Source organism: Grus americana, chromosome 2 (assembly GCF_028858705.1).
Source record: "Grus americana isolate bGruAme1 chromosome 2, bGruAme1.mat, whole genome shotgun sequence".
In the NCBI taxonomy this organism is placed as follows: Eukaryota; Metazoa; Chordata; class Aves; order Gruiformes; family Gruidae; genus Grus; species Grus americana.
The window spans coordinates 79,473,098-79,497,790 of NC_072853.1; the positions used below are offsets into that span (position 1 = coordinate 79,473,098).

At 41.2% G+C, this 24,693-nt stretch overlaps 1 protein-coding gene across 1 annotated transcript in view; it reads left to right on the forward strand.

Annotated features, from left to right (window-relative positions):
* The window catches only part of ANKRD33B (ankyrin repeat domain 33B), a 45,666-nt gene extending 21,764 nt beyond the window's left edge, over nt 1-23,902 (forward strand). The window contains exons 2-4 of the mRNA XM_054814721.1: nt 10,888-11,017; nt 17,110-17,250; nt 23,052-23,902. Coding sequence (XP_054670696.1) covers nt 10,888-11,017; nt 17,110-17,250; nt 23,052-23,902 — 1,122 coding nt within the window. The remainder of the gene's footprint in view (nt 1-10,887; nt 11,018-17,109; nt 17,251-23,051) is intronic.
* The last annotated feature ends 791 nt before the right edge of the window (nt 23,903-24,693 follow it).

The following is a 24,693-nucleotide window of genomic DNA, read 5'->3' on the forward strand; positions in this document are numbered from 1 at the left end:
TGCTGTGCAAGGGCAGCTGGTCTTTTCCCCTCTCTTTGTTTTCACTGGAGGGAGAAAGTTTAGTGCAGTTTCCTGGTCGATTCAGGTCAGTCCAGGATCAATAAGGCTTATTATTATTAGGTCCAAGATCAATAGGGAGCGTTATTTTAGAAGTGTTATAGAAAAGGAAGCAAGGAGATTCAAAAGGCAGAGTACAGGGGTGATTGGGAAGAAGATACAATGAGGGTGTTACTTATCCGCTGATGTTGTTATGAAACTTACTGTCAAATGGCAGACTAAGATGGAGACTGGGCCTTTTTTTCACTCTTACAGCTTCTTTACATCAAAGAGTGGGGCAATAGGCTGGTACTTTTGTGTGTGGTATTACGCAGTGTTGTGTGTAGCATGCAAGCGGTCCCCCATCTCTGGTGTCCCAGGAAGGGTATGTGGTTGCTTTTCGTGGTGAGCACAGAGCCTCTGCAAGGAAGAGCTTTCACCCTGATGGATTCTTCATCAAGTTGATTTCCTATTGAGGAAAGAGACTTTCCCCCCTCCCCCCCTTCAGTGGCAATTAGACCTCTTCCTGGGCTCTTTCTTTACAAGATTTGTGTCTGATACGATTCCACAAACAAGAGGCTCAGAGAAACTCAAGCAAAATTAATTTACAGAAGTTGGAGGAAAGGAACTGAAACTTCTTGGAAAGGTCTTTCCTAACACAACCACAGGAGCTCGTTGCCACAAGAGGGTGCTTGCAAGCTCATGGCTGGCCGTGTCTCTTCAGAGAACTCCACAGTGAAAATGCACTGGGGCCTTTAAAATGTTGTTTATAGAAGAGACAGGTTAGATACAATGATAGACTATGACGGAGTAGAAGGTTGTACATTTATCTTTTAGCCAGTGTCGAACTGAAACTTACTGCTTACAAAGATTTTATGAGTCATTACATTTGGAGAAGTCTCCTGATAGAACCTATGCATTCAAACTCTCTATTTAGCCTCTTTCAACAGACATAAGCTACGGTCAGCCTGTGTCTGACAGCACATAACGGAAAGGAAAATGTATCTGTTAAACACATAGAGAGGAGTTGAATCATATGCCTTAAAGCCAAAGGGAGTACTTTTTGACAGAGTTATGTCAGTGCACAAAATGCATTTTACATGGCTTCTGAATGCACTACAAGATATATTTTTAAAATGCTGCAAACTCTCCCTTTTATCTTATATGTGTGTGAATATATGTATATATTTAGAGATCAGGACAGAAGTTAACAGTAGTGTCTGTCTGGCCCAGGACTTGGATCTAAACTGGTTTCTGAATGTTCCTAAAAGGTCTTACGTGGTGAGAGAGTGCACTGGATACGAGTCCCATCAGGTTTGGGTTATGCTGTTAGATGATCACCTTTGACTATCATTTTGTTTAACTCTTAGGGGTTTTGCCTTTCTGAACCACACCCCCCCCCCCCAAAACCCAAAACCCAAAACCAAAACCCCAAATGCTTCAATGATATAATTGGTAGGAAGCCTATTATTGTAACATTGGATTTTGAAGTAATCAGGCGATTGAGAGATTCTCCAAAATGTTTTCCATATAATTATTTCCACAAAAGGTATAGTTTGAGTCTTATTAGAAACTCAATCTCTTTCAGTGGTTCCCAAACCCACTGCAGCTTTGTGCAGCAATTGCCCAGAGCAGCAGGAGCTCCCAGCCTCATGTCTTCACAGGAGGAAGCAATCCGCACTTTGCTGTTTTAAATCTATCGCTAGCTGGAAACTCCCATTCCCAGCAAAGCACAACAATGTGCTGTTCATTTAAGGATCCGGAAATACATTGTCATTGTGCACAGGATGCTTTACAGCCCTTGGAAGCCTTGTTGAACATTGCATAGCAAGCCAGTGAAAGACAAAGAAATGAAATTAAAATCAGCTCACTGGGGCAGGATCCTGACGTCGGTGGGAGTCTGTCATGTTGCCTCCCCCAGCCCTCTGCAGTTAATGGTTCGGGTTGCAAATGTTGAGAGTACTTTAAGACATGGCATTTGTGGTAGAAAAGCCTTCAGGGTTTACATCAGGGTCCCCCCTCCCATTAAAGTTCAGTACATAATTTGCATTGTTTTCTGAAGTCAGACCTCTCGCTTCTTTATTATAAATGTCTCTTCCCTTACTTTTAAGCAAGAGAAGAGCGACCTGCGTCTAGCACAGATATCGAAAAACAGGCATAGCAAAGAGGGATGTATAAATCTGGCTGCATGTATCATGTGTTATTACTGTCAACACTATCAAAACTTAGCACTAACATTTGACAGTATTAACACTGATTAGTATGTGCTATACAAACAGGAAAGCTAGGATTAGTAAGGCTGCATTATTTGTCAGGGATCATCACTGTTTAGTAGTTGTACCTAACACGACAGTCTAAATAAACTGAAAACGTGAAATTTAACCTGATAAAATTTGTGTTATTTTCCCTACCATCTTCCCACAGTATTTTCTGTCCTTTACAGCCAGGCACCCCATAAACAGAACACAGAACCCTTCCCTGAAAATGGTATCCTGGGCTGATTTGCTGTGTTGTGGAATCCTGAGATAACTTCCTTTTAATGTACAGAATGATGATAAGCTTTACTAGGTGACCTGTCAGTTCATTTTAAGTATGTGTTATTTTTATTAAACAGTATTTCCTTAAAGTTTCCTTACATAGTCCTCTTCTAAAATGATACCTTGTTTACCTCTGCTGTGACCGGAGATCTCACATATATTGCAAAGCTTATTTTTGGGCTGATTGGACTACATCAAATGTCACTTCTGTTTTCAGTTGGGGGAAAATGATCCCAGTTTCCTTGCTTTTCATATAAACTTTTTCATTCTGTATATTGCTTTGTTGCACAACAGTCTGCTGTCACTAGCAAAGGCACTTTTCCTACCTGATGAAACTTCAGACTGATGACTACATTCTTAATATAGTCTTACCAGCTGTCACTGCAAATTAATACATTATTTTAACAAAATTGATCTTGAGTATGAATGTATATACCTGCTAACATCCTAAGCAAATACTACTTTACTTTTTTTTTTTTTTTTAGTTCAATAGAATACTATTAAATTTCCTAACTCAGGTGCCTTGATGTTAAATATACCTGAGTTAGCTGTAGCTGCTACTAGCTCTTGTTCATGGGTTCAGGTCTTCAGTTCTTTGTTTCAAGCTGAGGTTCAGAGAGGAAAGAACAATAAAAGATTTTTCATGTGATAAGTCCAGTTGCCGATGTGTTCAGAAGTATCACCAAGTGCCATCTTAACTTGTAGTAAAACAGCTGGCAATGCAGCCCAGGCCTCCTGCAACTCCATCGACACAGTGTCCCTCAGCGCATATTTTTTTGCAGGGCTGTTTCCGCTGCTAGATGTAATCCTGAGTGCCCTCGGCTTCTGGCCTCCTTCCGCAGTGACAAGGATGGCTGGGAGGGTGCGACACAGCGAGAACCAAAGTGACCCTTTTCTCCGCTGGTTGGGAGAGGAGGTGCCAGCGAGCGTTGGCTGTTGGTCAGGCTATACAGTCAAAAAATGTCTTCTGTACTCCAGCAGCCCTCCAGCCCTTTGGACATGGCATGATTTGGGGGAGGCGCGTGCGGGGTGAGAGGTGGCCGCAGATGCTGGGGGTAGAGGAGTGTGAGAGAGAAGCCACCTTCTGCGGCTCCCGGAGCATCCCTGGGGGGACAGGCTGCGGTGAAGGGCTCCTGAGCAACCAGGTGCTGTCTCACCTGGGGTTTGCCGCATGGGAAGATGAGAACTCTCCACAGGAGCGAGGAGGAAAAAGGATTGCTACTTTTGGTGCAACGCTTCAGTTTTTCTCCCATCGGGCTTCCCATGGGTTGAAGAAATCATCATCTGACTCTTCCATCATCCTCTCCCCACCAGCTTCGGTCGAGGGAGCTATGTCAGGAGGCAGCTATGTGGCTGGTGTTGGGAGAAGACATTGGACAGTGCGGGAGCTGGGGACGTGTTCCAGCCTCCTGTGGAACAGCACACAACCCCCAAGTCCCCATTCACCTCAAGGGGTTTTGATTTCCCTTTGTATCATGTGCTTTTATTATGTGGCTTGATAGGAATAAAAAAGAGAAGGGTTAATCCCTCATAAGCATCTCTCAGTATTGCCAGATGATTAAAAAAATTGTTTCGTCTATATCCCACCCACTGGGCTATCTCTGGCTACATGGCGTGCATTTATTTGCCTTGTGTGTCCCCAGTGGCCCCTGGCAGTAGTTTCTCGAGGTTTCTGCCAGCTGCTTATATCACTAGTGACACTGAAACCGATTCGGACAACGTACATGTTAGTAAATAAGGAAAGTCACACTAATTTTATTACCTTTTCTTGTTGTCGGTTTTATTACACAAGTGGCACTGATTTTCGTTGTTGTGTAATGCGAGCTTTTGCAGGCATAGTAGAATGAACTTTCCTGGGACTATTTTTAGAGGTGATCATGGAGATTTGGATTAGAATAGATTAAGTAAGGACTTCTGCAGAGATGATACATATACTAAGCTATACCTTTACTTAAAGACATGTGGCCCGACTGCTACAAGAGGCATTTATGAAGTGAAGTCAAACATATCCCACAAAATGAAGGGAAAAAATGGTGGGTTATCATCTGCACGTCCGCAGAGTGGCCCGTGTTTTTAGCCAGCAGAGTGCAATTCACACTGTGAAATGAATCTGTGAGCACGCATAATGCCGTGAAGCGAAGGTGACAATTTTTTGCCTTCAGTATTCAGGCACTGGAAGGGGCAGTGCCATTTAAGCTTGCTTTTGGATACATGATTATACTTCAGGCTACTGCATGCCTCCGCAGAGGAGTCAGAGGGTTTTGCACGCTGCCGCTCCATCCCTGCTCGAATACTCTTTTGCACTTGTCTGATCGCTTCCCCCAGCAAAATCAGCATCTCCCCCCTCCAGGCATGTGGGGTTTTGTCCAAGCAACAGTCGGACAAAATTAATTTAAATTCCCAGCTCTTTTTTTGTCGCTTTCCCAATATAAAATTGTATGTGACTAAGCTGTTGCAGCCCTTTCTCTAAAAGGTCAGCCTAAATTATTTTGTGCAGTAATATTAAAGCTTATGTGCTTGATGGATTTCTGTAGCACATAAACACCACTTTCCATGGGACTGATGACCTGAATAATTACCTCATCTCAGTCACTGTTGATCTAATCAGCTAAACCAATTATAATATAAGCTCAAGCCATTTATGAAAGTTTCCCAGCTTGCTTTATGCAGACTGGAAGGTTTTGTGCATTATACACAAATTAGTATATAGTGGATAGTGATGCTAAGCGCTACATTTTGCTCTTTAATACAATGCAAATTTAGAATCTCTGTTAACCCAAGTTTCACAGACTTGCAGAGTTTTTAGCGGAAATCAGAATTTCCCTCAAATAATTTTGGGAGATTTATTTTTAAATACTTGACCTGATTTTTTTGTTTTTGCTTTGTATGTGAATTATATTATAGTGAGTGATAGTTATATATAGTTCTGTTATAATAGTTATGTATAACACAAAATACTAAATATATGAATTATTATTTTAGTAAATCAACAAGAAAAAGTTTAAACACAACTTCGTATTCCTTTATGTTCTATTATTCTTCCATTTCTATTGCTCATAACATTGTTTGTGTAGTATGCGTTTAACTTAGACATAATTTTCGTAGTTCTCCCTGCATATGATTATGGATTACAATGAATCATTAGCTGATTTAATTCAATTACATGCAGTTTTAATCATTGCTGTTAAATCAACCTTGCCAAATTGTCATTAATACTTACAGATGCATGCAAAGCAAACCAGGCAGTTGTTTATCCCAATGCTTACGAAAAGCAAAGGGTAATGTCAATTTAGTCTTTTGCCAGACCCATTTTTGTCTGAGATAATAGGCGAAAAGCTATAACAAGCTCTTTTCATTCTCAGCACCTTGGTGGAAAATAAGTTGCCTGAAGAGATCTTTTTAAAAGCTAAAATAATTGCATGCTGTATGTGATTTGCTCTGCCGTTCAGCTTGAGTTCGTTATTGATCCTCTCGTATTTCTTGTGATCTCTGTTATCTGTAATGATCTAGTGTACAAATAGCCTTACCTCTGTAATTTTGTCATAACCTCTGATTTATAAAATTGTCTCCTGAGATATCCATGACCTCACTTAATCAGACACATTGTTATGTCATTAGCCGACACAGCTGAGGAAAGCAGAGTTTATTTTTATTGTGGCAGCACTATTCCAGGCTTAGATGAAATCAAAGGCACATGAAAAAATATCAGTTTAAAAGGAATCAAAAGTTTCCCAAGACTATTTTATTCTATTTCAAACACACAAATTTCAAGTTTATGCTTTTGTAGGGAATTTTAATACAATACTTTTAGTCCAATTATAGAAGAGCACTATGAAACTCTTACAATTTGTAAACACTGCTTGAGGAAGATGTTGCAACATCTCATTAACTTCAGGTAGTTCCACGCCTGAAATGTCCATTTAAGTACTCTGGGATGAAATTAAGAAAATTAGTTATAGTTTAGATACTTTATTTAGAATATATGGAAAATAAGTAATTTATCCCAGACTGACTGTTTTGCCATATATTCTAAATAAAGTATTGTTAATTTTGCTCTGTCACTTCAAAACAACGGGGGATATTGCAAAACCGTGCTAGTTACATAAAAATAAGTCATATACTATAGAAAAACTGTGGGGAAGCTCTGTGAAAAGCCAAATATTCCACAGAGGAAAGACAGAGCCCTCAGCACCTGGCAATATTATGGCTTCTACTTGGAAAAAAACCCGTGTTACGGAGCTGAATTTCAACCTGCTCCCCCATTACGTAGAAAAATATACAGTAAATGTTAATGTAGTTGATCTGATGGGTGACCCATGTTTTCTTGTTTGTCAAGCAGAGTCTGTATGCGGTATTTGAAAAATGAAATAGTATCTGTTGCAAAACTCAGAGAAGCCAGCAGCCCCGGTCTCCTGTAATGAACAAATCCTTTTTTCCTATAATCCAAAGGCATCGGTGCCGTTTCATGTTTACAGTCTCTTCTGCACAGAGGATCAAAGCAGATTTTTTTTTTTTTTGCCCGTTCTGTTTCATTGATCTGGCAGAATGACGGGCAGCAACCCTGGCCGCTGAACAGGAGAGAGCAGGCCTCAGCTAACACAACAGCCCTTGAAAAGCAGGGATACTGTGCTTGCACACTGTGATGTATGTACAGTTATTCCTTCTAATTATTATTATTATTATTATTATTATTTAATGGGAGCAGTTTGAGTTGTTACTATGATTTAAAGTAAGTGGTGGCTGAGGACATATGAAAAGGAAGAGAGGAAAAGGGATGCGGTTGAAGGAGAAAGGTTGAAGTCTTAGGCAGGGTACATGCATTTAAGAATTACAAATCTTCCTTCTCCTAAGCTTTCACATATAGTGAATATGTCTGAGAACTGATCTTACTGACAAAATAATAGTAAGATTCAATTTAATTTTTTTGTTTTTTCCACATACACTGGCCATTTCACAATTGCACTATGACCCTTCATATGAGGAGCAGAATAACTGATGCCTTGGTAGAACACTAATAAGATGAAATGTCATCTCTTTTCTCAGGATAACCATATTACTCACGTTCAGAATTTTCTAGCTAAAATTCATTCATACTGCTTTATCTTTTAAAAAAACTTTAAGCGCACAGCTGTATTTTCCTACAGACTTCTGTGATACGGGCTACTGCTTTACCGATTGCTTCAAAAAGCAGTTTGCTGAAAGCAGTTTTGTATCAGTTCTATTTATCAACTGAGATTGTTGAAAGAGTTTGTAATGTATTGTGGCTGTGGATAATAGTATTTATTGGTACATGAAGTTAAAGATTCCAGACTAATAACTCATGTTGCAATTGACTGATTGTGCATCCTGGCCAATCCGCTTGTTCTAACTTTCAGCAAGCGGAATACAGACGGGGCCAGAAATGGATGCAAAGATTAAAAAAAGGAAAAAAAAAAAAAAAAGGCAACATGAAACCACAATTTACCATGGTATCATTGAAGCAGGATTTGGGAAATGACTGTTGAATTCAGGGGTTTATTGCAATTTTTATTCTAAAGCTGTAGCCTCCTGCACCTCATTTCAATATCTGACGCATTCGCAAGAGGAACGCAGCCCCTCAGCAAGCGGCCTGTCTCACCACCTCCCTATGAGACACATAACCGGTGAGGGCAACCAGAGAGCACTTGCATCAGCTTTATGGCCCTGGATGTCGCTGGGAACCGCATGGCAATGAAACGACTTGTTTTTATGTCCTCGTGCAATTGCTTGTTTTGCTTCTCAACCAGGGAGTGCTGGGCGTGCTCCATTGGATACCGCTTCTCACGCTCAGACCTGAAACACTTCAGATTCGTACAACCGTCCTCCAGAAAAATTATTTTCCTTGTTACCGCATCACGTAATCCCACAGAAAGCTCCTACTCTCTGTTGCCTTTCCTTATCCTTAAGCAAGCAGTCTTTGATAGCATCTTTGGAAAATAAACTTTAGAAAATGTTGATACCTAAGTAATCCTCCTGGTTTGTAAACTCAGAACGATGAATGAGATTGATTGATTTTGAGATCATTTGTGTCTCATATCTGCTGAAATCAGAATGCCGGTGTGTGTTGGATATGTCTTTAGCACTCTGTCTGATGGAGATACCCACTAAAGTAGGACAAAAGTCCCTAAATACTGTCGTGCAAAAGCCTCTTGCAAAAAAGAGCTAATGTTTGTTGTCTGTTATTGTTTGCTTTCCTGTTTTACAGTTTTTCTTTTAAAGAGAGCAAAAAATAAACTTTTTTTAAAGCAACTGGTAAATACTTTTAGAACACAAAAATGTCCTGTGAAAATATATTGTGAAAATATCCTCCAGATACTGAGTGAAACATTTTTTTTTCCATTAGAGATGAAAACTACTCTAAGATATTCTTACAGCTTTTTGAAAATACTGCCCTTCAGAAATGCCGTTTTTTTCAATGACCAATAGGATCTGCCTTCTTATTGTTAAGAATTTTAGGTCTCCAACCTATTGCACGCTTAGTTTTCTGCTGTCATTAGTAATTGGCTTTTTTTTTTTTTTTTTGAATGATTGAGTGGTGTTTTAAATCTGCAGAGTTTTTGGAACTGTAAAGACCTATATCCTGAACATCAGGTGAAAAATGAAATTATTAAAGAACTAAAATAATGCTCAAGTCCTTACCAAATGGACACTGATACTTTTTTTTTTTAAAAAAAAAAAAAGCTAAGAATGGTTACATTGTAGTAAAACTCGGATTAATCTGAGCAATCCCACCAGGAGAGTACCTACGTTTTAGTTACCTATTTCAGGTCATATGTGTATATATAGACATCTTTAAGCAGAATCCTGTGTACAATTTCAACAGAATGAAGTACTACAGGTGCTTCACAAGGAAATGGAGATGCTCTTTATAAAGCAGTGATGGGTGTTGTTTCATACTGAGGACAAGAATGAACTGAGAATAAAAGAAATCAGAGTAATAATTTTATCAAAACATGTAATTAGAAATACTGTACATAGCCTGTGAGTGTCCCAAAGATTTGGCATTGCCTCTGTTTCTTAATGAAGCTGGTTGCCACCAAGAGGACTATCCAGAGTAACAACGAAACAGGACACTGAAATATTAACTAGTTATAATGACAATAAATCAGAAACTGCAGCTGTTGTCATTTGGCGAAAGGCTCTGTCTCAGTCGTGTCCATGGGGAAAAGAAACAGAAAGAGTGTTTATGCAAGAGCAGCTTAGAAAAATGATGGAGAAGTCAGGGTGGGCCATTCAGTTTTCATAACTGGATTCTCCTTCTTGCTAGTCTTTTGTGGTTATGAACTTGCAGCATATCTGTGTGAGCGCGTTTTAGACAGGCAGGGTTACCAGAGAGGTTGAGATTTGTGTCTCTGCCCTTATCTTTTCAATAGTCAGAGTGATGCTGAGCTCAGAGAAATTGAATCACGCGTTGGCAGTGAAGAGGGAGCGCAGGGAGCACTGATTTATCTGCACCTGCCCCCCTCTACGCCCGTCAGCCCTGTGCAGATGAACACTGGGCTGCCCAAGTAATCCTGAAGATCAGAGGTAACGGTTTTAATCCTAGTGGTCAAGAGAGCAGCCAGGATTAAGTACTGTAGTTCCATTTAATTAATGACAAGTGTATTTTTATGTGTTTTAGGAAAGCTGTCAGTTTGCCTCTGTGGAGTGAAACACTAGCTGGGAACCAAGCTGAGTTATAAGGTTTACCTTCTGGCTTGGCTTCATCCTGGAAGTTTTACAGCTTCCAGCTGTCATAAAGCACATTAAACAGGAACTCTAGAAGCAATTTTATTTTATTTACGATTATAAAAAAAGTCTGGGTATAATGGGAAACCTGAAGTATTTAAAGATAGCAACAGGCAGTATGAACATGACTCCTGCCTACCACCTCCCCTTCAGAGAACAGGTAGTTGTTTTACAGAGAATTAATATTCAGATCAGGTCCAGTTCATCTTACCTGCTGGGTTCATTTTATTATATAATAAAATCTGATTTATTCTCATTTGGATCTAGATTATATAGTCATATAAGCATAAGCCATTTATAAACAGTTACTTTTCAAGTAGCATAATATAATACCTACTCTCTTAGGTATTTCTGAGGAATACCAAATGTTACTCGCCAAAGGGCAGACATAAAAAGTGGTGGTTTGGATCTGAACATTGTGCCTGGAGCTAATCACTGGTTATGCTGATATCTTCTCAGTTCTTCATTCTGAAAAAAAAATAAAGTAAATAAAAAAGCAGACTTCACTTCCTCAGTGAAGTTTTCTGAGTCTGGTAAACCTAACTCTCTCTTTATATTTTACTTACAGAATGGTCTCATCATTGCCTGTTACCAAGGTTATGTGGATATTGTAATAGCCTTAGCACAATGCCCTCACCTTGACGTGAACTGGCAGGACAACGAAGGGAACACGGCTCTGATTACAGCTGCGCAGGCAGGTAAGGCTCTTTGTTTCACCTCTCGCATACAGGGCCTTAGGAGGAGTGTGTGTTGTGGCTATTATCTTCAGGATTTTGTCAAAGCCCTAAAAGAAATTAGTCCGCATAAAATAATCCTGGCCAAGCCCACTCCCAAATAAGTTTGTCATGGTTTTCTTTGAACTAATTAATCCACAGTAATATTTATCCAATGTATTAAGACAGGAAAAGCTTTAAATTTCCAATAGAAGCCATTAACTATTTTAACTTAAAAATAATGAAAATCTTGCCCTAAGTGGGCAGTACTGTACTACTTTGTTCCTTTAAGCTTATTTTCCTATGTTTGCTCTGGCAAGCAACCAGTCAACACTGTGGTCATATAATGTGCTGTATCAGTGCTCATAGCATCTCTTTTCTCATGCTTGTTGTACCAACCTCAGTGGGTCTGTAGTAAATGCTGACTGTTGGAAAATGCATCATCATTAAGAAATGTCTTAGCTGCTAAGACATTCTTCAACCACTCCATAGTTAAAAGCAAAAAAACCCCTATTTATATAGCCCCAGCAGGATTCAGTGTTTGTCAATGCTGCTTTTATAACAGACTGATTATATTGACATGTTAATTGACCGTGTTAATCCTGATGCAGACCTGAGTGAGAGCAGAGTTTATCCCTGGGTTTTCTTTTATCCCACCCAGCATGGTAATATTCAGTGAACAAGTGTAACAGATGACATAAATGTAAGAGATTCTCCCCAAAGCATTACTAGTTTCAAGTGTACAGTTAAGAGTAATCAGTCCATTATTTCTGTTAAAACTGTAACACTTTGCTTTAATCTTAAAGGGAAGCTGTAGTTTTCTCTTACAAGTGTTAACAAAAGGCTGAAGCATGTGAATCAGGAAAAATTTGACCAAGGTGGCCATCCCTTTGTGGTCTAAAAGCTGTTCCAAGGGCTGCCTGGCTCTGCATCCATGGTTTCCTTTGCATCCCTCAAGTGTGCTCCTCAAAAGCAATCACTGTATGAGGAAATGCATACTTGGTCTTTATCAGGTCTTCTCACTGGTGAAAAATATGGGATGTTCATGGGAGATCATGGGACATAGTATTCCCTCCCAGACTCTGACTGTTCTCCTCTGACTGGATGGAGGAAATAAGTTTCCATCAAGCAGCATCAATGGACATCCCGTGTCCGCTTCAGCCGTGTCTGAAGATCGGAGCAGTTAGGTTTTGGGTTTAACTGAGTAATATTGCCACTAGACATTTCCAGGTAATTCCAAACTTTGGTTTGTGGTGTACCAAAAAGTGAACTCTGCTAAAGAAGCCACTATGAGATAGATCTTGAATACTGGAAGAAAGAAAGATGGGGCCAGAGATGTCACTTAAATAGCAAAGTCACGAGTACAGTAGCTTTCCAAAGAAAGTGGAGAAGTCTCCAAAACTCTAACCTGCTTTATTTATCTTTTATTTAAATTTGGACCACAAAAGGTTTAACTTTAACACTGACTCCTTCCTGACCTTTATAACTCGTGATAATGAGCTCAGAATTAATCCAGCGGGCTGACATTGACTTGACACTCTCTGCCAGTATTTGCTATTGATACGCAAAGCAACTGGAAATGGCTGTAGTCAGCAGAAGCTTATACAAACTCCTAATAACTTGGATGTTTTCCCCTGTCTATGATAATCCTGAGCTACAGTGTTGACACCAGTCATTTAATTCATTATCACAAGATGCTGCTGTAGTGTAGATTACCATGAGGTTAACATTGCAACCAGAGGAGCTACGGTGCAATAGATGCCGCTTAATTATTGCTAAATGTTAAGTAGAAACGGTGAGCAGTGTATTATAAAGAACTGGAAGCAAAGCTTATGTGAGCTTTCCTTTAGTGGAGGGTTTATTTGTTTTTCTTTACCCTTAGGCCATGGAAATAAAAATATTTTTTGCAAAATAAATTATTCCAAGAGATCGCTATTATTTATACAAAAAGTATTGGTTTTCCTGTATAGAATCTAATAGCAAATCCACATCATTTCCGTTGATTGTAAGGTGATATCAGAAGGTTTCAGAAAGCACTGCCATTTCTGTTCTGACCCACTGATCACGTATGGCCAGACACCCAAGAGGAGCTGGGTGGGAAAGAAGCTGCAGTCCTCAGGGATCGTTCTGTGCATTTTGGAGGCTGCATCTGTAACGCTAGGTACAGGTACCATGGGAGATGACAGGGAGGCCTCTCTACTTTTGCTAGAGGAGTTTAAAAATCCACACTTGCTTATGCCGTTTCATGACTGGCCAGACAAGATGCTCAAATCTGAGCATCGGCTTGATTTAAATAGAATTATTTTAAAGACCAGCTAGAGTCTCAGAAGAGGAGTGAATTCAGTTCCTCATATTCATTTGCTTTTGATAATTTAAGATCCTCATTTTAAAGTATCTAAACCTAACGTTTTTCTGCATGGGCTGACCTGAGAAAGATAGGCTGGAAGGATCAGTGAAAAGCCGTATTTTCTTAATAAGCTTATTAGTATAGAAAAATAACCACAAAATGCTCTGCTTCGTGTGTAAATTTCAGGTTTGAAAATTGGTCCATTTACTTGCTCTCTCGATATTTCTTACAGACGTGATATCCCTTCTCAAAGAGATCTTGCCTTCCAAAACTGTAAATTTGTTGCAGCCTGCAGCAGGTGGTGCCCAGCACTGGGTGGTGATGCTGTTAAAGCAAAAGCACAATCATTAAATGTCAGTACAAGGACAACGCAGAAAAAAATGGGAGATTGATGCAAACAAGAGCTTGAAATAACAAGTGGAAAGAAAAGAAGGAAGGAGAGTGGTTTCAAAAAAAGGGGAAAGGGAGGAAAATTACATTAATTTTTTTTCTCAGTTCTGCTGCTGCTGAGGACATAGCTACATCAGTGGCAGCGTACAGTAATTGGCATACAGTGGTGTTTAGTCACAGTTGTATTTGCTCACACAGTATAGATGTTTTTTGTTACAGAGACCAGTTTGGGGCAAGGCTGTAGAGCTGGGAACACAAAATGACAAGTTATCCCAGTTTCTGCTTATTAAGGGAGACACGAGAACGCAACCACCTAAAGCATCCAGAGGATAAAAGGTTCTGGGTGTCTTTGGTTCCACCCACCCATCAGAAGGCATTCACCACCCCTAGACCAAACACAGGCTTTTGCAGGTACAATTTGAAATTGTGATATGATAAGACAGAGCATCTTTCTTACTATGCAGCTTATCCTTCTGCCTGCATTACATAGATTATTAGGTAATATTGTCATCATTATATGCATTTCCTCTGTGGCAGCAATTAAGTGAATTAAGCTACTACAGACATCTGTGCTGATCTCTGAATACAGCTCACAAGGCGAAGAAGCGTACCCTCAGCATGGCAGTTCTGGTAGAAGATAGGTCTGGCTTACAAGCAGCAAGAGCCTGACGCAAACTCAGTATGACCAAACTGGCTGAGGCCAGGCTAATTTATTTTAGAGCTGCACACACCTTTCATAGCAGACTTTAAATCATGGAAGAGTCACCTGGTTAACGATTTAGATACACACTTTAAGTTCAGCCAGACGCAGGAGAACTGAAGCAAACTTTACGGCCTTAAATCAAAAGCATATGACAGAGTTTGAACAAAAACTTAGCAGCTCTGAGTTTTGCTTTGAATTTGATTTCTGTTTGAACTTGAAATTTGATGCAAACCTCAGAGGACAGAAGCTCCTGCAGATTAAAACTGAAGTGGGTTTCAGGAATCCCTGAGACACAAAACTTCTGACAATCACAAACCTCTTCATTTTCTTTGTTACTTTATTGCTGGGTTTTTTCCTGTCTCATTTGAGGCCATCTGTAGTCCCCTGAAGAGTTTTGGCTGAGCAAGGTCTTTCAGGATTGAGTCTTAGGATCATCCCAGATTTGCAAAATGTCTCTTACATCAGCTATACGTTTGGCAAAGGGAAGAACATCTTTAGTAATGTAATAGATGCTGAAAAATCTTCCATCTTATTATTTCTCCTTGTTTCAGTTCCTGTCTCTGGTTTCTGTGGTCAAAAAGGAGTATTTCAGCTGTTCCAAAACCTTCATGAAGACGCACACTGTACATCAGTGAAACAGAGCAGGTCCTGCAAAACTATTTGGGGACAAAGATTCTCCCGGTAGTAACCGATACCCTGTTAGGATTTGATCTTATACCATAAAGTCAGTGAAGCCGAAACCTCTGTATTGAGTAAGCAGGACCGGGTCACTTGATCCTGCCCTGAACCCGATTCCCTTTTGCTTTGTTCAGTTTGTTGTGGTTTGCCATGTCTTTATATTTCATTTGCATCGGACTGCGCAAGGTTCGGGGAGCTCCTTATTTGGTTTTCTCTGGCGCTGCTAAGCCGATCTGCGCTATCTCTACATCTGCTCAGGTTTCAGGAGAGTTTCCAGTTATGCAGCAAGGTAGCAGAGTTCAGCATGAAGAGTAATACCTAGAAAACATCTTAAATTAATTGGTAACGATTTTCTTAATTTGCTTTCCAAAGTGAATGCAGGACTGTGTCGGTACAAAGAAACTGCTGATGAAATCTGTACCAGATGTGACACTATAGACTATTAAAATTGTCCTGCATGAATTATAATCTGCTTCAGTAACATTTCTAGATGAATTTGAATGACATGCATCACAGAATATTCAGCTGGACTGAAGAGTGAGATGAGAGAATATTTTTACAGCTCCTAGTAATTAAATTGTGATTGTTGCAGCTGCCTGACAGACTGCATTATTTTATAAAGCGTCAAAGCATCATAAAATGAATGACAAGTGAAGGGAAAACTATTTTGAATGAGTCATAATGGTACTAGATACTCTTCTAGTTCTAATAGTCAAATTATAAAGACTTGATGTTTTAATTGGTCTTCCAACCGTTTAGCCAGAGATGTCTTCAACTACTCAGTATGCCCTTGCTAACACCAGTTATCCTGGCATACCAGGCACACAAATGGCAACAACAGTTGCTTTTAGAAACAGGAGTAGAGTCATTTATCTTACTAACAAAACTGAACATCAGCCCCATTTTCCTATTGCTCTACAAGTGGCTCTACACTGTCAGATGGAAAAATAAAAATGTGGGATTCCACACAAAATATTTCAAGTCCAGAGGAGGGCCACGAAGCTGATCGGAGGGCTGGAGCACCTCTCCTATGAGGACAGGCTGAGAGAGTTGGGGTTGTTCAGCCTGGAAAGGAGAAGGCTCCGGGGAGATCTAATTGTGGCCTTCCAGTACCTAAATGGGGCCTACAGGAAAGCTGGTGAGGGACTGTTTATCAGGGAGTGTAGAGATAGGACAAGGGGTAATGGGTTTAAGCTGAAGGAGGGTAGATTTAGAGTAGATATTAGGAAGAAATTCTTTCCTGTGAGGGTGGTGAGGCACTGGAACAGGTTGCCCAGAGAGGTTGTGGCTGCCCCCTCCCTGGAAGTGTTCAAGGCCAGGTTGGATGGGGCTTTGGGCAACCTGGTCTAGTGGAGGGTGTCCCTGCCCGCAGCAGGGGGGTTGGAACTAGATGGTCTTTGAGGTCCCTTCCAACTCTAACCATTCTATGATTCTATGATTCTATGATTTCTTTGTCTCTTAGCAGGCCTGGCATGGTTTGTTAGTATTATTGGCTGAACTGCCACCTGTAATCACTTTTCAATGCAGCACTATTATAGTAAGGCTCAGATTTACCAGGTAAGTGAAAAAGCTGCATCTTTGCTGTCATTTCCCCTGGGTGATGGGTCTTCCTTCACTGAGTCAAGAAACTGAGGCCCTTTGCAACCTTAGAGTGACCATCTCTGGTTTTCAATTATTCCCTTAGCTTAAATTGACTTTTCAGAGAGGAGAGCAACGTGAGAGAAGGTAGGAACCCAGGTTTCCAGGCTCCTAGCCCAACACTCTGGTCACAAGTCAGTGCTACTTAACCCTAAGGCTAATGACTGCAATGAGTGGAAGAGGATACAAAGAAAAAAGATCATATTAGTTATCCACACTTTTCCTGTTATCATCAAACCTGCAGGAGTAATTTTTGGTTTAACTGTGAGACAACGCCTTAATTCTATGACATATTTTATCTGCTTTTTCATTTCTTTAAAGGGCACATAACCATTACAAACTATTTGTTGAACTATTTTCCCGGGCTTGATATTGAGAAGAGGAATGTGTTCGGATTCACAGCACTGATGAAATCCGCGATGCAGGGCCGAACTGAATGCGTGAAAGCCTTGATGTTGGCAGGTATGCAAACTGCTTTGCTGCTGCTTTGTTGTCATCATCTGCTTGTAAATACTAGACGGTCACATGCAAACACCAAGAAGAAAATTGGCTTTTGGGATGTTTACTCTGAGAGGTGTGGTGCAGCCTTCCTTGGAAATGGATGCAGCTTTCAAGTAAGTCATAGACAAGGCGGTGAAGCCACGTGCTGCAAGTGCAGGAGCACTCCATTTGCCAGAGGAAACTCAACCAGGATCTCTCCAAGAGCTCTCAGGGTGGGATTCATTGTCTCCAAGAGAGTTCGGGGAGTGTGATCGTCAAGATTTGTAGACAAGGAGCTAATGAAGTTCATGACACAGCTGGGAAAGACGTGCAGGTCTCTTGCTGCCAGCTCTGTGGGTGTGACAGTGCAAGGGTGTGTGATGGTGGCGGGACCATAGCCAGACCTCCATCCCTCCCTACAACCATGGCAGGTACTGGGACAGGGAGTGGAGAGCTCTGGGGGCCCCGGCTTCTGTCAGGAGAGTTGAGTGTAGAGTTCATATCCCACAGGGGACATTGGTGGGAAATTTGGTGACATAGGGAATAATCCCTCTTTCTAACCCCTCTACAGATCTGAGTTGGGTCTCCAGGTTTATGGGCAACAGGGCACCAGCAGGTCTGTATCTGCTGCAAGGAGGGAGTCGTAGTACAGGGAGTGAGTGGGTCCATCTCTGCCCATCTGCCTCTCTTCACATCTGAGAAGAGGAAATAGGTTTCTTGCTGTTGGCTCTTGACTGCGGTGGAATTTCAAGCTGTATCCATTGCGAGGTGAAGGGGTCATGGCAAGGAAACTCGGAAGGGCGAGAGGCATTGGGGCAACAGCCTCTACAGGAGCAGTCCCAGCATACAGCACCTATTAGCCACAGTGTTGTATGTTTTTATTATATTAAGTAATCAGTGTATAAAGTATTAGCTGATGATTAAATAACTAGCATATGTTAGTATATATTCTTGTATTACAGTTGCAGATATTTGACACAAATTAAATATTATGGAAATGATAACAGTGAGTTATGTGAGTATTGTTACTGTCTAGACCAAGAATCCTACAGGTCCATTTCATTGAGAGAGATCTTGAAGAAGTAGTTTATATTTCAGTCATTTTGCTCTCACAGAAGTCTAACCCCTCATAATCTAAATATTTTTAGTCGCAGACATTTGTCAAGCATAGTGATATTACTTTCATTCATTTTCATAATATCCAGTTTCTAGATGTTGATATGACACAGAAAATGTTTGGCTGATGTGGTAACTGTCATGTTTTTTTTCTGCAAGGTTCTGTGGCCTCTTATACTAGAATCAAGGCTTTGGAATCAGATCATTCATTTTGGAGTTAAATTTTTATGAAACAAAATTATAAAGTAACCGTCAGAGAGTATTTCTAGACACAGATGCACTTTTTGTACTAACACATACTTCGTGCAGATGCTAGTTCAAAATTTTCCAGTGCCCATTATAAATTATCACTTAAAATGAAACTTCAATCCCAAGACCTCATGATTGTCAAATTGACCTTACAGTATCATGGCTTTCTATTATTATCACTGGAGATCTGATGCAAGCTTGTTCTTTCTGTTTTGGTCACTAGAAGCTATTTCACGACCTTTCCATTTTTGTAGATAACTCAGTCCTTGTTATTCTACTTATTGTACAAAAAGTATTGATATCAAAGTTCACTATGTGGTTGCTGCTGCTGGCATCTGAATAGCCACCTTCTGATTTTCATGATTCATAAGAAAACAGAATATTGGGGAGAACAAACATTTAGCTAGCTAGAAAATGGCTTTGTTAACCTCCACATAGAGTTTAACTGCAGAAAGTTGTATCAGCTGGTTTGTGCATCAAGGATAGTGAGGATACCAAAGATGATCCATTGGCTAAATATACTCTGAGTTTCTAAACTGCAGTTTATATACATGTGTTGGTGAGTATTTTGCAGGTCCTCACATTTTCAGCTCAAAATAGGGGCCACAAAGGAAGTGTGGTAAATTGCCTGCACCCATTTTAATATCTGATTATTTTTTAGCACTGTACAGCCTGGTGAAATGTAGGGAGGGAGGGAGCTGCTCATTCGGAATGGACTGAGAAGTAGTTTGAGGCTTAAGGGATACTGAGTGGCTGCTGACAATAAAGTGGTAGTTTGCTGAAGAAGATGAAAGAAATTGTTATTAAAAGATTCGGTGAAAAAATCAATTTCACAAATAAACTAGCAAAATTCTATGTTAAAATGTAAGAACGCATGGAAATCTAGGGGGAAAGCACCCATATTCAGCTGTGGGTCTACTTGCATAGCTACAGAGCAGGTATGTGTCTTTAGAATACAGCCAGGAGGTTTAAACAGGAGGTATCTGCTTAGTGGCTTGGGTAGGACCTCTATTGACTGGCACCTCCTTACGGCAATGCAGGAGGTCAGTAAAGGAAAATAACTCACTTTCCTGGCTGCCTAAGCATGAATTTAACACAGTCAGATGGGGAAGAGGTAACGGCAATGCGTGACAGGTGGTTGGAGCTGGATTGTCAAAGTGACTACTCATTCCAAAATTTGAGTTCCTGGAGGGTGGCCAAGGTCAATCACTACAAGATTAAGGCGCTCTGAGACACTTGGCCATAATGTTTGCTCTTTCAAAGTGAGTCTTTCGAACATGTGAATTTGCTATTCATGAGTGCACAGCGAGTAAGGGGGGGACCCAGTCGCTCGTCGGCAGTTTGTCACAGGCGGCTGCGCTGCCAGGACCGCACTGCTGCCAGCGTTCGGCAAGCGAGCCAGCCCGAGCAGAAGCACAGAAATGCTGGTTGTAATTCACGTGTCAAGCCCTGCTGTAAACTTAGGGCTGCTTTAGGAAAATCATCGGAGTGGCTGTGGATCTGGAGACTGGGCTTTAAATACTGCGTATAAGCAGATCGGTAACAGATGCCTGAGCTCTTTCACTCCCTCTCTTTAAACTCAGGATGGCAGTTTTGCATCTCAAGGGAAATTAAACCTTTTTAATCAAATAGGATATTGACATCCCGAAGGGACTTGTGTATTCAAACTAGGTGTGCTGAAAATGATCTCCGGGGCAACTTTTGTAGGAAAATCAAGGCAAGTGGCAAATGCAATGTTCCTAAAAGAAAACTTGTAGGCTATACTTACACTGAAATGACAATTAGTTCAGTAAGACTGCTATCACATTTAAAAAGGGACATGACCACGTATCTTCCAGATGAGGCATTCTGCAGAATCACAGGTTTGTTCAGAAATGTCTCCTGATTTGCACAGAAAATCAATGCCACTATAGTAAATCATACCTTAGAAGAGATTTTGTGATACAAGGTACAAAGTCAGCATCGATTTCTGTTGAAAGATCAGGATTTCAATACTCTGTAGTATTGTTTTGTGAGACAAAGTTTCCAAAACACCTGGGGGCGCATCTGTCAGGGAGCAGCAGGAGTGGGCTTCTCCTCAAAGGCAGGTGACAGCAAAGCACACAGAGGTACTAGCCTCATCAACAAAGGTGCTTCATGAAGACATAGAGCAGGGCTGGTGACAATAACCAGGATCAGCCAGTACTGCAGTGATTGCCGGGTAAGTCCGTGGTGACAAGGCAAGTCCATAGAAACAAGGTAGGTCTGAGGTCAAAACAAGAAATTAAGCCTGTGGGTCAGGGTCCGTATCGGCGAGGCGCGTGGCCAGGCACAGGCATAGCTGCAACACAGCTCAGGCAAGGACCAGAGCCGAGCGTCTGAGCTTCAGTGCAGCCCCCAAGCAAAGGTGGGGTGCCCCCAGTGAGCGCTTTCTCACGCAGCTCTCTGCACGAGTCTGATCCAAGGTCCCACAGCTGCACCGTATCAGAGCTGGCATGTCTTTTTCTTGAAGTTAATGGTAAGCAGCTGTCTATACCTCTTGCGTCTTTACAAGCAGAGCATACTGTTCATTAAATATTTGGAGAGAATTCCTTTAACAGCACTTCTTTTGGTAAATCCTTGCCTGTTACGTGTACAACAAAGAAACAACTTCCATGTAATCTGCCGTGTTCCCGGCCAGCTCTAGTGGGAAGGACTGAAGACACAGACAAGTGTTAAGAAGGTGACAGGACAAGAGGCTAGCCTGAGATGGGAGAGATTCAGTGCAGGAAATTTGGATAGGATGGTTCAAAAACAGTCTAGTGGAGCAGGAGGACATGTCTTTGTATGTCTTTGTTTCTCCCCTCATTGGTTTGTCTGGGGCTTCTGCAGTCATGAATTTCATCAAACCCTGCAGCCTTTGACATATCACAATCCTTTCTTCAGACTAGAGCTAATGAACTATTTGATTTGATTAAATCTTCCTCTTCTTTGCCTTCTCTCTGCTTTCCAGTCTGAGCCCCATGCTTTACCCCCTGCAGTGTCCCTGTGCTTTCTCTCTGAGTGATCGTTTCTGCAAAATTCACTTAAACTACACTTAAACCGAGATCAGCTTTTTTGCTTAGGGTGTCTCCATCCACATTCACTCTTGGTCTGTGTCTCTAGCGTCCTCTTTTTAGGGATTTTTTTTCAGAGACTTAGGAATCAACGGGTACTTAATAGAGTTAAAACTGAGCTTTTGATCACTTTCCCATACTCTTCTTTTTCCTCTGTTTTTTCTGTAATGACAAGCCATCCTTTGTGGGGAAGGCTATGCTGGAGCCATTGCAAACTGGTTCCTGGTTACCATTTCTTGCATCTAGTCCCCCTTATGCTAGTTAGAAATGCTGTCACCAAGATAATCCACCATGAAAAAAATAATTTATCATGATGTTTCTCTGGCGTTTTCCTCAGGTCTCAATCTCTGGACATCTCCTTCTTCCAAAGCAATAGGACAGAATGTCTTTTCTTTTGTGGCAAGATCTGTGTAGGTCAGTTTTTTGTTGGCTGTTTGAAAATGGTGCTTCAGCTGATAGAGAAGCCCTTCAAGAAGTCAAACATTGCAGCCCATTGATATCCCAGCTTGAAACTCTAGCAAGAAACCCAGAAATTATCTACATGGCCAGTGATATGTGTAAACCACAACTGAGTGTTGAAGAGCTCAGTTATGTTGAAAGCAGCTGGGCAAAGTGCCCGTGCCTGTCCCAGGGAACGTGCTGCAGATCTGCTGAACAAAGTCGAGATTCTAGAGCGTGCAAAGCTTTGTCTGAGATCAGTCGAAGTTTAAAGTCAGAATATAAAAAAAGGATTTGCAGCTCAAGAACGTGACTGCCTGAAACCAGAGAGTATTCACTCATACTCATTCTCCTATCGAGTCTATTTTTTTCTCTATTTTTTTTAATGCTTGCCTAGAAATTCCTTGTATATCATTTGCTGTTTTGGCCCCTAGTGAGCACTGAGTTGTTATTTTGATGGAACTTGTGATCATTACCCCAAGATCTCTCTTCTGAGTGGCAGCGATCAGTGCAAAGTCCATTATTCTGTGTGGGAAGGATTTTTGTGTGCAGAATTGTTTCTTTCCATAGTCATCACTCTTTTCTTACAAACCTGTTTGAATGGATTTTAAAATGGCAGGCAACAATTAATGTAGTCGAAACTCGTTATGTCATTATTTGCATTGTTTTAAGAGAATTTCCTATATATAGCCTTAATTTTTTTTTACTTCTTTTTTAAACAAATTAAGAGTTCAGAAAGTCAGGTACTATGATCTATCCTTATTGCATGTTCATTTTGACACCAATACTGTAGTGGGTCATGTGTAACATTTTCTTGCAGGGATCTGCCTGATTCAACTCTGATCATAGCAACAAAAGTGCGGGAAGTTTCATTAATTAACAGTAATTGTTTTTCTTTCCTTTGAGGGGCAAATGTTCACGCGACTGACCCAAGCCGTGGACTGACTTCATGGGAATGGGCTTGTTTCACGGGAAGGTCAGAATCTGCCTTCATCATGCAAAAGCTGATGGACAGGCCATGCCCGGAACAGTTTTGTGATCAATATAATCCAGAATGGCCAAAGATGAAGGAACTTCTTGCCAAGGCTGCAGAGCCAAAAAGCTGTTTGCAGAGGATTTCTGAGTGCATGAGGGCAGCTGTCTCATTCCGGTCTTTCTATGGCCCAGAAGAAGACGGGGTCCTTGATCACATGGTGAAGGTGACAACAAGCTTGAGCAGTCCTTTCATTGCTCTGTCATGCCGGACTGTGTGCCCAGGCAGCCCGCCTTCTGTGGGGAAACGCAGGCTGGCTGTGCAAGAAATCCTTAGGAAGCAGAGAGCCGAGGAGATCCGATCTCAGGACAAAGACCACTTTAGCAGCTACAAGAAGCTATTTCAGAACTCCAAGGTCACGCTGATCCCCAAGAAGAAGGACCGGCGAGCCAGCCTGCAGCCCATCAGCCTTGCAGTCTCTCAAGTGAACATGGTAGCCACCAGGAAAGCAAGCCTCTTGCCGCTCCACCTGCTCAGACGGAGCAGCGTCAGGCCGGGATTTGTCATCCCCAAAGTCCGTATCAGCAAGGCTCCTCCACCCACCTTCCAGCCAGAAAAGGCGAGAAGGAGGAGCAGTGCAAAGGACGACCCCTATTTGCAGATTCCCAAATGGAGATACAAGGAGCTAAAAGAGGAGCGGAAGAAGGCAGAGGAACAGGAGAAGAAAAAAGCAGCAGAGGCTCAAAAGCAGAGGCAGGTGTCTCCTGCCAGATGCAGGACCTGATTTAAAGGCTGTTGCTTAGAAGGTTTTAGAGCTGTTTGTCTTGTTATCTGAGCAAGATAACAGACTGCATGCCTTCGTGCATACCCACTGCTCACGGAGCTGCAATAATGAATAATGGCCTTTAAGGTGCAGAAACAGGGCAAGGGCTATGCCACAGCGTGTCTGATGGTGGAGCGGAAAGGTATTTTGAGGTGGAAGCCTTACTAAGTTTACCTGTCTGCTGTTGATAGGAAGTTTTAAGTGGTACGGTCTTTTTGCAGTTTCCTTTATTTCCAGTTCCAGGTTAATGACTGAGGGACAGCTTGAAAAACAACATGTGTGTGAAAAGGATCGTATTTTGTGTTTGTTCATTTTGAAGTGCACAAAATTAAGGAATTGTGCTTTTGACACTAGACATTCCTCCTTCTCCTTGCTTAGGTAGATGTATTGCAAGGTTTTATAGTAATAATGAAAAGTTTAAAATATACCATGATGTTGATGGGCAGTGAAAATCCAGGTCTACAATTGTTTTGACTATACTAAGCACTTTAATTCCAGTAATCGAAGTTTAAGACAGGATAGATATTAAACTGTACAGCTCTATACAGTCTGTATGGATGCAGTTCTTAATGCTGCTGTTTGTTCTGTTGAATATAAAAAGGGCTGCATATTAAATATTTCTGTAATCGAGGTATTCACATCCTTTGCAGGTGTAAATCAGGGGCAGGGACTGATTTCTTTGGAGCAACAGAGAAGCTGAGCTAATTTTTGAATGCCACCATCACCTAAGATTTGCCTCCCCCATGCAGTTT